At 44.1% G+C, this 13,105-nt stretch overlaps 1 protein-coding gene across 6 annotated transcripts in view; it reads right to left on the bottom strand.

The window, feature by feature from the left end:
• The window catches only part of LOC123516607, a 314,502-nt gene extending 309,673 nt beyond the window's left edge, over positions 1–4,829 (bottom strand). For all 6 annotated transcript variants that reach the window (XR_006678254.1, XR_006678255.1, XM_045276154.1 and 3 more), the window contains exon 1: positions 3,938–4,829. Coding sequence is in view for 4 of the 6 variants with exons in the window: in XM_045276154.1 (XP_045132089.1) it covers positions 3,938–4,154 (217 nt within the window). In the remaining 2 variants the exon portion in view is untranslated. The remainder of the gene's footprint in view (positions 1–3,937) is intronic.
• Between the last annotated feature and the right edge of the window lie 8,276 nt (positions 4,830–13,105).

The following is a 13,105-nucleotide window of genomic DNA, read 5'->3' as shown; positions in this document are numbered from 1 at the left end:
TCTCTCTCTCTCTCTCTCTCTCTCTCTCTCTCTCTCTCTCTCTCTCTCTCTCTCGTGTGACGCTCGTGTTGGCGTGATTCACATTCATTCACTCACTCACTCAATCATTCGCTCAGTCCTCTCTTTCTCTCTCTCTCTCTCAGGATCGTCCACGCATAAGTAATGACAGTAAGGAATTATGAAGAATGCCTCTGCCTCCTCCTCCTCCTCCTCCTTCTCCTCCTCCTCCTCGTCTTCCGCCTCGCTGGTGGTGATGGTGGTGGTCATAAATTCGCCTACTGCGTTATTAGGTACGAGTACTGCACGGGTTCGAATCCTCCCACACTGTCTCGTAATAGAAAGGATACGAGGAGGAACTGTCGGCTAATGGTTGAAGACTCTAATTTATTGAGAGTGGTGGTGGTGGTGGTGGTGGTGATGGTGGTGGTTGTGATGGGTTTGAGTACCATGACGCGTTTCCATATTTATTCTGCTTACCATTTGGCAATTTTATACAGCCTCAGAAACTCAAGTGTGGGATTTAAATAGTGAGGACTCTGGCCATTAGTCTTCTGACCTACATAGACCCCCTTGCTAATGTCAATAAAATGGTCTAATCGTACATAAATTTCAAAGTAAACAAAAGTGTCGCAGTATTGATGGGGTTAAGAGTGGTAGTGGTGGTGGTGGTGGTGGTGGTGTCTACAGTTCAGTTCAATGCCTCTGTTAATATTTGCAGTTTTTTTTTCTTATTTTCTTGCTTTTTCTCTCTCTTTTTCCTCTCTTGGTGATTACTGTGTCTTATTATTTCTACTATATTACCAAGGGATTTGGGTGGATTTTATATGCTTAGTTCCTTCTTCATAACTGCTCTGTGTGTGTGTGTGTGTGTGTGTGTGTGTGTGTGTGTGTGTGTGTGTGTGTGTGTGTGTGTGTGATTTTTCAATTATATTTCCATCTGGTTCTTTTGATGACTTTCATTGGCTTTTCCTTCATGAATACAGAAGCAGGAAAAGAAAGAAGAGGAAGAGGTTTAGGAGGAGGTGAAGGAGGAGGCGGAAGAGAAGCAATAGGAATATAAAAAGAAATAAAGGAAGAACAAACATCAAACCCATTGGCCATTATTACACAAGCCATCAATGAAAAGGTAATCTAACACAGGATGTCCCGTGAGTGAAAGTACATAGCTTGGGATTCAGTAGTTCAAGTAAATCAAAGTCGAAATTACTCTATACACATATGCTGTATTTGTCTTTATTTTACTATGAATTTAGTTAGAAGTCTGGGTAGTCTCCATCACTTTTCCCACCTATTCGGCGTTCTATGTGCTCGAATATTGCCTCGCGACATTAAGGCATCATTGTTTTGTGTAATGCACGCAGTCAAAACCTAACAGGAAACAGTCAGTAAATAAATTGAATCTATTATTGCATTAGTGAAGAAAATGTACATATAAGAAGACAGTACAGTGGTTATTAAGTGGTGCTTTTTAATCTCTTCAAAAATGACACACAATTCTACTAAGATTTTTTAGTATGATCAGACTACCTATTTTATTTGCATTAGGAAGGGTTTATGGAGATTAAATGATAAATGGCCACAGCCTTTACTATTTTGATCCCCAAGTTAGTTTCTGAAGCTGTATAAGATCGCCAAATTGTAACCAGAATGAATATGGAAACGCGCCATGATACTGAAAGAGTTAAACATGCACGGCAAACATACACTGCAACTTACTCTCTTCACGACGACTGCCAAGTGTCCAGTTCCTTCAGATAACACGATATTCTTTGTAAGTAACACCAAAGTGCGTTTTGCTATGTGAATTTTCCTCTTTATGTGTTTGTATTTGTTGCGATAATGGCGGGGCTTCGTGTTGTCATTTGCACGGCACTGTGTTGAGCTGCGTTCCCATCACAGAATGAATATCACGTCATGAATGTCCTCACTGGAATATCATGACAGAATTTATTGAATATTACTGAATGTGAGAGGTTTCTTTACTGTAACAAAACACTTGGGTCACTTTGGGAGTCAGCTGGTGGCGAGGATTATCAACGGATGTCAAAATGTCAACTATCAGTGGTGAGGGGCAGGTGACTTGCAGGAAGTTACCATTCATGTTTAAAAGCCACCACCACCGTATTGGTTTGTTATTTGTACATTTTCTTTCACCAAAGTGGAGCAAAACACGCTACACAAAATTTCTACTTAAATTTATAACAAAATGAAGCAAAAATACAGCATTGTGTGGGATTAGAATAGTAAAGACTGGTCATTAATTTTCTGACCTCCATAGACCCTTCCTAATGTCAACAAAATGGTCTAATTGTACACAAATCTCAAGGTAAAAATATGTCCCAGTACTGAATGGGTTAACTCACGAGACATCCTGTATAAGACAAAGCAAAGATCAGAGAACACTAAACACAGAGACGAAAATAAATAAAAAATGAACGCAAGAACAAATTATCCACAAACACCGAATTTCTTGGATTACCACTGACAAAACAACAATAAAAGCTATAAGAAAGCCAACCCAAAGACTGAGAGAGCTGAAAGTGAGAGAAGAGGTGGTGGAGTTGGTGGTGGAGGTGGTGATGGTGGTGGTACGTGGGAGGTTGAGCGAGTGAGTGGCAGAGGTAAAGGTGGGAGGAAGGCAACATGGAGGAGAGAGAGAGAGAGAGAGAGAGAGAGAGAGAGAGGGTGGGAGTGAAGGAACAGAAGTGCCATATCGACCCAGTTCTTCATTCGACCGCTGGACCAAAGTGCTCGGTACAGCCTCTCTCTCTCTCTCTCTCTCTCTCTCTCTCTCTCTCTCTCTCTCTCTCTCTCTCTCTCTAACTGGGTGTGTGTGTGTGTGTGTGTGTGTGTGTGTGTGTGTGTGTGTGTGTGTGTGTGTGTGTGTGTGTGGATGGCTGAGTGGATGAGTGTGAGTTGTGTGTGTGTGTTGGTGAGAGAGAGAGAGAGAGAGAGAGAGAGAGGACATTTTTCCTTTCCCCTAATCTCTCTCTCTCTCTCTCTCTCTCTCTCTCTCTCTCTCTCTCTCTCTCTCTCTCTCTCTCTCTCTCTCCTCCCTCCCTAAGTATAAATATCTTAATACTGCCAAGCTTAAAAAAAATGTAAAAATAAAGATAAAAAAAAAACAAGAAGACCACTATCCCTTTTTTTATCACGATTATCTGCCCCTGGTTCGTGATCTTGACCGCCACAGCACGCACAGCAACGCGGCACTCACCCCCACACTAACACCGCCCTTCACACTGCCACCCGTATTCAGAAACTATTTGCTCTTTCATGACTATTTTCAAAGGCTCTAGTTGAAGATACTCATGTTTTTTAAGGTAATTTTTATGGTTCTGGTGATAGATTAGCAAGAGAAACTGTCTTGAAAACTCTGTTAGTCGTCTGTGGGGACTTGAAAAATTGTCATGGTTAGGGAGCAAGGCGTGGCACTAACCCTTCACACTGGCACTGAAACAGGCTGGGGTGTGTATCGGAGTGAGGAAGAGAGGGAAGGGAAAGGAAGATTAGAATTTTAGGAATACACGATTGCTTATTGTAGAATCCTTATGCGATTGGGTAAATATTGTAATGGTGAGGGAGTGGTAGTGGTGGTGGTATTCAGAAACGCCTTTCCCTCTCACTACGACAATTTTACAAGGGCACTGAGACAACTAGCCGGGTTTTCAAGACAGTTTCCCTTTTGATAAACTAGAAATCTTGCCAATCTTACAACAAAACCTGAGAAATACTCTTAGAAACTCGAGTATCTTCAACTGGAGCCTTTGGAAAGCAGTGATGGTGAAAGAGCAAAGCGTTTCAGAATACGGGGCTATGTATGTGATGGTGGTAGTAATCGTGTCCTTCTGTATACGTACAAAAACTCACACTCACACACACACACACACACACACACACACACACACACACACACACACACAAACACCATACTTACTTTCTTCGAGTCCGTGCTGCATGGCTGCGGTGATAGTGGCGGCGGCGGAGGCTTGAGTGGCGGCCTGCATCACCATCATAGTCGCCACCGTCACCACCACCACTACCCTGCTGGCGTGGTGGTGACATTGGACTGGTAACGTGAATCCTGTACCTCCACTACACTCCACATCCTCCTCCTCCTCCTCCTCCTTCTCCACCCGCGGCCTCCTCGCCATGCCTTCAAGTTTATATCTGTTGCTTATCTATTTATCGCACACACGCACACACACACAGTTTTCCCTGTTTTCTCAGGAGGCCCCCGGAGGCGTATCTCACCTACGCCTCATGTCATTAGGCCGCGAGACAGGTGTGCCCAGGGAAGGTGGCGCAGGAGGTACAGACAGAGGCAGGAGGTCAGTAGACACGCTCGTCACGCTGCCTGCCCCCACATGTTACCCTTCTCCAGGCGATACTCATGTGCCACGCTGCCTTGAGTGGTGTATACTTCTCAGTGGTATATATTTCTTGGCACCCTTTTTTTCCTGTCCACTTTAGAAGGCTACAACACGTGCACGAACTCACGCACACACGACTACTCACCAAAATATCACGGTGTTGTATGATTACCTTTTTCTCTCTCTTTTCATTCACTCAGAGCTTCAATTTCACCATTTACGACAGCACTAAGATCTCTTCCTTCACTTTCCTTTATTTCCCTTTACTTCCAAGCACTTTAACTTCACTAACAAAGCCGTAAAGTTCCCAGAAAGTCCTTATCGGGAGGGCAGCGTCGCGTGCGGCTTCCTCGGCGGCGAACGCGAGGAGCGGAGCGAGGCAGGCAAGTAAGTCAGCTCGGAGCGGGAGGGGGCGAGTGCATACGTCCTCCCTCCACGGTGACCAACGGGTAACTGAGCTCAGTGAGCTGCTCTCACACACAGTAGTTAGAACCACCACCATCACCGCCTGCCGATTGGATGCGCTCGGCTAGCGGTGGTGGTGGTGGTGGTCACTGGGCGCGCAATGTGGTCACGGTGACTTAGACTGACTGTGGAGGGGAAGAGGGACGGGGGGGTGTAGTGAAGGACAATACCTCGGGGCATAGTGTAGGCGTACGGATGTGGCGAAGAGAGAGAGAGAGAGAGAGAGAGAGAGGTGTGAGGTCATGTTATTTGGAGCGTGAGTCTTTGTCAAGGTGTTCTTTTGACGAGATGGTGATGGAGGAAGACGAGGATGAGGAGGAGGAGGAGGAGGAGGAGGAAGAGAGAGGAAGAAGAAGAAGAAGAAAAGAAGAAGAAAGAAGAAGAAGAAGAAGAAGAAGAAGAAGGAGGAAGAGGAGGAGGAGGAGGAGGAAGAAGAGAAAACAGATGATGATAATAATAATGGTGATGATGGTGGTGGTGATGGTGGTGACATCACTGTTCAAGAAGGAAGAAATGGATTAACTAGAAAAAAAAAAAACAAGAGAAGAAAAAAAAGAGCAAGAACCAGACCCTAACAACAACAACAACAACAACAACAACAACAACAACAACAACAACAACAACACGACGACGACGACAACAACAACAAGACCTATTAAGAAAAACACTAAGGAAGAAGAAAAGATAAAAAAAAAAGATAAAAACTTGTACTCTGCAATAGATAAACAAACCAATCAGGAGGAAGAAGAAGAAGAAGAAGAAGAAGAAGAGAAAGAGGAAGAGGAGGAGGAGGAGGAGAAGAAGGAGGAGGGGAGGAGGAGGAGGAGGAAAAGTATGAAGAAGAGGAAGAGGAGAGAGAAGGAGGAGGAGGACGAAAGAGGAAGAGGAGGAGGAGGAGAAGAAGGAGGAGGAGGGGGAGGAGGAGGAGGAGGAAAAGTATGAGGAGGAGGAAGAGGAGGAGAGGAGGAAGAGGATGAAAAGGAAGAGGAAGAAGAGAAGGATGAGGAAGAGGATGAGGAGGACGAAGAGAAGAAGGATGAGGAGGAGGAGGAGGAGGGGGCGAAAGACGAAGAGGAATACGATACAAAGGAATACAAAGGAGGAGGAGGAGAACAAAGAGGAAGAAAAGGAGGAGGAAGAGAATAAAGAGGAAGGAAAGGAGGAGGAAGAGAACAAAGAGGAAGAAAAGGAGGAGGAAGAGGATAAAGAGGAGGAGGAAGAAGATAAAGAATAAAGAGGATGAAATAAAGAGGAAAAGGAGGAAGAAGAGGAGGGAGAAGACAACAAAAAGCAGTGTTAATACAAAAAGAGAGGCCACAGAGGCAGTAGTCAAACCTGTAAGTAGCTTTGCCTTTACACGTGGTAGGCTTAGAAAAAGATTATCCGCCTCTTAACGCTGAAAAAAGGAGAACAAGAAGCCGGAGCGAACAAACGACGAGAGAGAGAGAGAGAGAGAGAGAGAGAGAGAGAGAGAGAGAGAGAGAGAGAGAGAGAGAGAAAGCCAGTTACAGAAAAATACAAAAAGATTAAGGATAACCCGCTAATGTTGTGTGTGTGTGTGTGTGTGTGTGTGTGTGTGTGTGTGTGTGTGTGTGTGTGTGTGTGTGTGTGTTTATTTTCCTTGAATAAACCAATATAAACAAAACTTAACTTAATACACATGTTAGAAAAGACAAAAGGAGAAAAAACAGAGAGAGATAAGGAGTGAGTAGAGAGAGAGAGAGAGAGAGAGAGAGAGAGAGAGAGAGAGAGAGAGAGAAAGAAAGGGGAGGAGAAAAAAGAAAGGAAGCAAGGTCCATGAGGTGATAAGGGCAGAGGCAGTGAAGGCTGAGAGAGAGAGAGAGAGAGAGAGAGAGAGAGAGAGAGAGAGAGAGAGGGAGAGGGAGAGGCAGGAAACAGCGGCCCACTTCGAATAGGTCCCGTGCACAAGACAAGGCAAAGACTGTTGAGGGAAAGACCGCCATTATAGACTTAACTGCCAAACAAACCGCGGGAGAGCGGGAAGAGGAGAAGGAGGAGGAAGTGGAGGAGGTGGAGGAGGAAGATGAGGAAGAGGAGGAGAACTAACAGACGAAGAGAAGAGGAAGAAGTATAGGAGTGCTAAATGAAGAGAGGAGGCAGGGGAGGAAGAGGAGGAGGAGGAAGAGAAAGAGAACTGGCAAAGGAAGAGAAGAGAAGAAGGAATAAGAGGAGTGCTGATGAAGATAGGAAGAGGAGGATTGCTGAACGAAGACAGGAAGAGGAAGAAGAAGAAGAAGAGGAAGACTAACAAAGGAACAAGTAAGAGGAGGAGGAGGAAGAAGGTTGCTGAACGAACGAAGAGAAGAAGAGGAGGAGGAGGAGGAGAAAGGGCAAGTGAAAATGGAAAGGGATACTATAATAGAAGAATAGGAGGAGGAGGAGGAGGAGGAGGAGGAAGAAGGAGAAGAAGGAAGAAGAAGAGGAGGAAGAGGAGGAGGAGGGAGTGTAAATACAAAGGAATACAAAGGAATGAATGCAAAGGAAGGAACAGACAGCAACAGCCCTACTGGGCCTAACGAGGCTGTCTGTGTGCATATGCTACCACTACAGATGTTATAAGTTAGAGGCTGAAGGACATCAGGGTTCAAGGAAGAAGAAAAGAGGCCACAGGGAGAGAGAAAGTCAAAGATGTGATAGGAAAGATTGAAGGAGAAGTGACACTATCTAGTACAGTAACTACAAACAAAAAAAGGATATCTTATGAAGGCGCAAAGTACGTCATTTGAGGGGTTAATGTGAAGTGAATGTCCAACCTTTTTTTAAAAGTTTCTATCGTATTGCTACGGACAACATGTGCTGGGAGAGAGTTCCAGACATTTACAATTCTATTGAAGAAATAATGTTTTGCCTCGTCTGACCTGAAACGTTTACCTGTAATCTTGTAGCCATTATTTCTAGTGGTGTTGGAGCTGTCAATGGTGAGATAGTTGTTTACATTTATGTTATCAAAGCCCCGGAACATTTTAAATAGTTCAATCAAATCTCCTCGCATACGCCGCTTCTCTAAACTGAACAAGTTGAGTTCCTCAAGCGCTCCTCGTAAGGCTTGTTTCGCAGTCGTGGGATCAATTTGGTGACTCTTCTTTGGACTCTCTCCAGGTTGTCTATATCTTTCCTATAGTGGGGTGACCAGAACTGGACACAGTACTCAAGATGAGGTCGGACGAGTGCATTAAACAATGTGAGAATAACCCCTTCTGATTTAAATTGAAAAGTTCTACCGATAAACCCAACCAGTTTGTTTGCCGTTTTGACTACTTCCGAGCAGTGTTTACTTGACTTGAGGTCTGAAGTAATTATGACGCCTAAGTCTTTTTCCTCATCAACCTTAAGAAGCTCGGAACCGTTCATTGAATAATTAGTATGATCATTATTGCTACCAATGTGCAACACTTTACATTTATCTACATTGAAGCTCATCTGCCACTTGTCTGACCAAGTGGCTAAGCGGTCGAGATCTGATTGTAGTTTTCTTTTATCCTCCAACGTGACTACTTTATTCATTATTTTAGTATCATCAGCAAACTTACTTACTTTACAGGTGAGGCCCTCATCGATATCATTAACATAAATAAGGAAAAGAACCGGGCCAAGCACAGATCCCTGTGGTACACCGCTTAAGACTTCTCGCCATTTTGAAAATTTACCATTTAAAACAGAGCGCTGATTTCTCTCAGAAAGCCAGTCTTCAAGCCATTTAAGAAGTATTCCATCTACACCATGTGACTTCAATTTACCTAATAGCCGCTTATGGGGAACTTTGTCAAAAGCTTTTTGAAAATCTAGATACACAACATCTACTGCCTTTGTTTCGTCGTACATGGTGAAAACATCATTAAAGAAGTCAAGTAGATTAGTCAGACAAGAACGTCTGTTTCGAAAGCCGTGTTGTGAGTCATTGATTTAATTATTTCGTCTTCTTGAAAATCGCAGACACTTAATGGGGTTATGTTATGGAATATAGGGGGTGGCTCAGGGACTGTGTGAATGCTTTCCTTTGTAAAGACTGAAGTAAAATAATCATTTAGTGTGTCTGCAATCTGAGTTTCTTCAGTGGCAAGATTACCGTTGTCTAAATAGATCTGGTTAATGTGGGATGTAATAACTTTTTTCTTCCGAACATAACTGTAAAATTCCTTGGGATTGGATTTGGATACGCTTGCAATATACATTTCAAGGTTTTTCTTGCTTTCTGTTTAATGAGCTTCTTTGATTCGCGCCGAAGTCTGTCATATTCAAGTTTGTCACCCTCGTTCTGAGATGTCAGATATTTACGGTAGGCACGATTTTTCTTTAGTAGTTGTGACTCAATTTGGTTTGTCCACCATTTAGGTTTGTTCCTTTTGCATGGACGCCTTTTACGCATTGGAATACATGACTTCACAGCGTTTTCTAAAATGTATTTAAATTTGGCCCATGATTCTTCAATGTTACTTTCACCAAGTTCGGCATTCCAATCTGTTGCAGCAAGAATTAACTTTAGTCTCTCGTAATCTCCTTCTTTGTAAATGAAAACTTTTTCGTTGCTAACACTGTCTTTATACACTTGAAGGTTGATGTTGAAGGAGACAATCTTGTGGTCACTGTTACTAAATTCAGGACCAATATTAACATTTGATATTAAGACGTCGTTTGTTGAAAGAACAAGATCTAATATGTTGTCACCTCGTGTGGGTTGAAGAACGTGTTGCTTTAGAGAACAGTCTAATAAACTACGAGTATTGTACAATTCCTGACCAGAGCGAGAGTTAAGTGGACTTTCCCCATGAGTTGACAGGCAAGTTGAAGTCTCCACAGATGACTGTATCAAAATTGTTACTTATTTCAGTAATTTGATCTTGTAAATTTTTATCAGAAGAAATATTTTGAGCCGGAGGCCTATAAACAAGACCAATAACAATTTTCTTAGAACGTACTCTTAAATGTAAGAAGACTGAGTCTATATTGTTTATTTTATCGGTTTTAAATATGGTTGGCTGAAGACTGGCTTTAACATAGAGCAATACACCGCCTCCTATTCTATCTTGTCTCTCGCAGCTGAACATGTCATAGCCTGGCAGGTTATATTCAGCAAGAAAGTCTCTGTTCGCAGAGTTGAGCCAAGACTCTGTAATACCAATAATATGATAATTTTCCAAAGCTGCCAGGGTTTCTAGATCTGAAAATTTATTTCTTAGGCTGCGAGCGTTGATTAGACAAGCTTTTACAGTGTTGCACATGGAGGTTGGGTCGCGCGAAGAGTCAACTAAGAATCTGGAGCTACACGTTCGTGCTGGTCGTTTTTTTATCTGAAACTGGAAACTTTATTACTAAGGAGCCTGCCAAGTCGTGCTGCTCCAACTCCATTTAGGTGTAAACCATCCGGCTGAAATAGAGACGGTTTGTTATAGAAGTCATCCCAAAGATTAATAAAGTCTACTCCTTCCTCTGCACAGAGAATGGAGACGGCTGTTTGTGCTGAAGGCTCTGTTGTAAAAGACATTCGGTGCTCTGGTCCGGGGCAGGATGCCTGAAACAATAATATTATTAGATTTAGTTTTATACCGCTGTATCATCCTCTTGTATTTATCCATGAGCTCTTCGGACCTGGTATTTTCAACGTCATTAGTGCCAGCATGGATAACAAAGAGGGTATTGTCTGTAGATCCACAGGCTGCCTCGTCACATGCTGCCGTGATGTCGTCTAAGCGTCCACCGGGCATGCATAGACGCTTACGTGATTTACGAGCCCTGCCACAGAACTCAGAGAGCTGACCACGGACTATCGAATCTCCGATCAGTCTCGTTTCTTGCGCGTCTTCCTCCTCTTCAGCCAGTATCTGGTATCTGTTGTGGGTTGAAATGGGCAAAAATTTCTTTACATTAGTGGTGGTAGCACGGTTCCTGACTAAAGTGAATGGCGTCTCTGCAGGCACAGTATGGCGGCGGGTAGGAGCCCCTGGAGTGGCAGAGACGGGTCTGTCAGGGATGGCAGGAACAGTGTCTGTGGAGGTGCAACCTGTATTAGAGATGACAAACTCTTTGAGAGTTTCAAGCTGCTGCACGGCGTCGTCATATTGCTTGCACTTCTCCTCGTACTTGTCGTTGAGTCTCTCCATCCTACTCTGGAGGTGACACAACCTGCAGGCAGAAGAATTCCTGAAATACTGAGGGGCAAACCTGCCACGACAGGTGTCGTATTGTCTGGGAAGAGAAGGCATGATTAAAGAGAGCACTATTGCAATTTCTGTAAAGTTGTAACCATAAATTGAGTAAATAAAAAGTTAATGCATGGAAATCAGATACTGCTGTGTTAGATGCCTCCAACACTGGGAGTTAGCTCCCACAGGGTCTTGAAAATGCCACAAAGACCAATCGCTTGCCTAGAGTCTCGGTCACGAGTGAGACTTTCACAACCCGGCGCTCGCAGCTATTGTCCTCTTAGTTCTGTCCCATAGAGTGGGGCCGGCGTAGTCACTCAAGGCAAAGCGGGCAAGTAGGGGAACGGAACCAGCACCCAACCTCACCTTCAGCCACGCCTGACACACCTCTGCGACCCTTGCGAGGCCTGGCCGGTGGCACCTGTCGCCAGGTGTGCTCCACCGACTCTAGAGATTATCCGACGCGCTTCTAGAGAGACCAAGAAACTGAAATATTCCTTATCCAATATGAGAGAAAGAAAGAGATGGAAAAGTAATGAGAACCAGTCATTCTGAAGGATAGGGATGAAAGGACCGCCATTAGCAAGGGAGGGACGGGTGGCTCACATCAACAACTGGTTCCCAGGGAGGCTAAAATAGTGTAGAGACTGCCACATTTCTCTAAACCGCAGACCTCAGCTAACTAAGGCTAACTGAGGCATGGTCCAGCTAACTACGTAGGACCTTGGATCTCCAGCCATTGTCCCACAAGGGATCCTCTGCCTGCAGGGCAATCCACCACTGCTGCTGCCCAGTGGCTTCACCGTAACTCTGGCCCGGGGGACTAAGCAGGTTAACACATTGTCCAAGAGTGGCCTGAGACTATGGACGGTAGGGTAGTCAGTTTCCCTGAGGTGAGCTACGATCACCCGCATACCGAGGAATAGAGAGGAGAGGAGGGAGAAAACGTGTTATAGTGCACAGTAGGTTGTCGTAATAAATGGAAAGATGGTGGTATGAAAGAGAGAGAGAGAGAGAGAGAGAGAGACAGACAGACAGACAGACAGACAGACAGACAGACAGACAGACAGACAGACAGAGAGAATAAAGATAGAAGTAAAGGATATGTAGAAAGGAAAGATATAATATGCAATAACAGTAATGATGAAAAGGAACACGGTACTTAGAGAAAGAAAATAAAGAGAGAAGAGAGAGAGAGAGAGAGAGAGAGAGAGAGAGAGAGAGACAGAGAGACAGAGAGAACATGAAAGAGATTGAGTGAGCAAGTAAAAGAGTGATGATGAGATGAAAAGAGAAATGTAAAAGAATTGCAAAGATTTAAGAGGGAAGGAAGGAAGGAAGGAAGGGTGGAAAGAGGAGGAGGAGGAGGAGGAGGAGGAGGAAAGAAGGAAGATATGCAAAGAGGTGGAAAGGATAAAAGAAACGCATGAGAACGAAGAGGAGAAATAAAAACAAAACCGGAAAGTCGTTTGAGTGTAAATGCCACAAGAGAAAGAGAGAGGGAGAGGAGGAGAAAGAGAAAAAGAAAGAAAGAAAGGAAGAACAAGGAGAAGAGGAGAAACAACAAGAAGAAGAAAAGGGGAGGAGAAAGAGGGAGATATTCAGAACACCGCAGCCTCTGTACACCAAAAATAGACACCCATAAAACCCCTTGAACCAAATTGAAATGTTTACAAATACACCACCACCGACACCGCCGCCGCCGCCGCCGCCGCTGCCGCCGTATCCCGCCGCTGGTCGGTAATGCATTTTTTGGTAATCAGGGCGAAGGCAGGTAAACATTGTGCCTCCAAACAGACATAAAACGCACCTTTCTATCCTGTATCATCCGGCTCAGGTGTGTAAGAGAGAGAGAGAGAGAGAGAGAGAGAGAGAGAGAGATTTTAGGTATAATTTATAAACAGGATGAAAAGTATGAAAAGAAGAGAGAGAGAGAGAGAGAGAGAGAGAGAGAGAGAGAGAGAGAGAGAGAGAGAGAGAGAGAGAGAGAGAGAGAGAGAGAGAGAGAGAGAGAGAGAGAGAGAGAGAGAGAGAGAGAGAGAGAGAGAGAGAGAGAGAGAGAGAGAATGAATTCCTTCTATATCACGAGAACAGATTATTTGGAAG

This window comes from Portunus trituberculatus, chromosome 41 (genome assembly GCF_017591435.1).
Source record: "Portunus trituberculatus isolate SZX2019 chromosome 41, ASM1759143v1, whole genome shotgun sequence".
In the NCBI taxonomy this organism is placed as follows: domain Eukaryota; kingdom Metazoa; phylum Arthropoda; class Malacostraca; order Decapoda; family Portunidae; genus Portunus; species Portunus trituberculatus.
The sequence above is the reverse complement of the archived record's forward strand: the minus strand, read 5'-3'. Positions and strand labels throughout refer to the sequence as shown.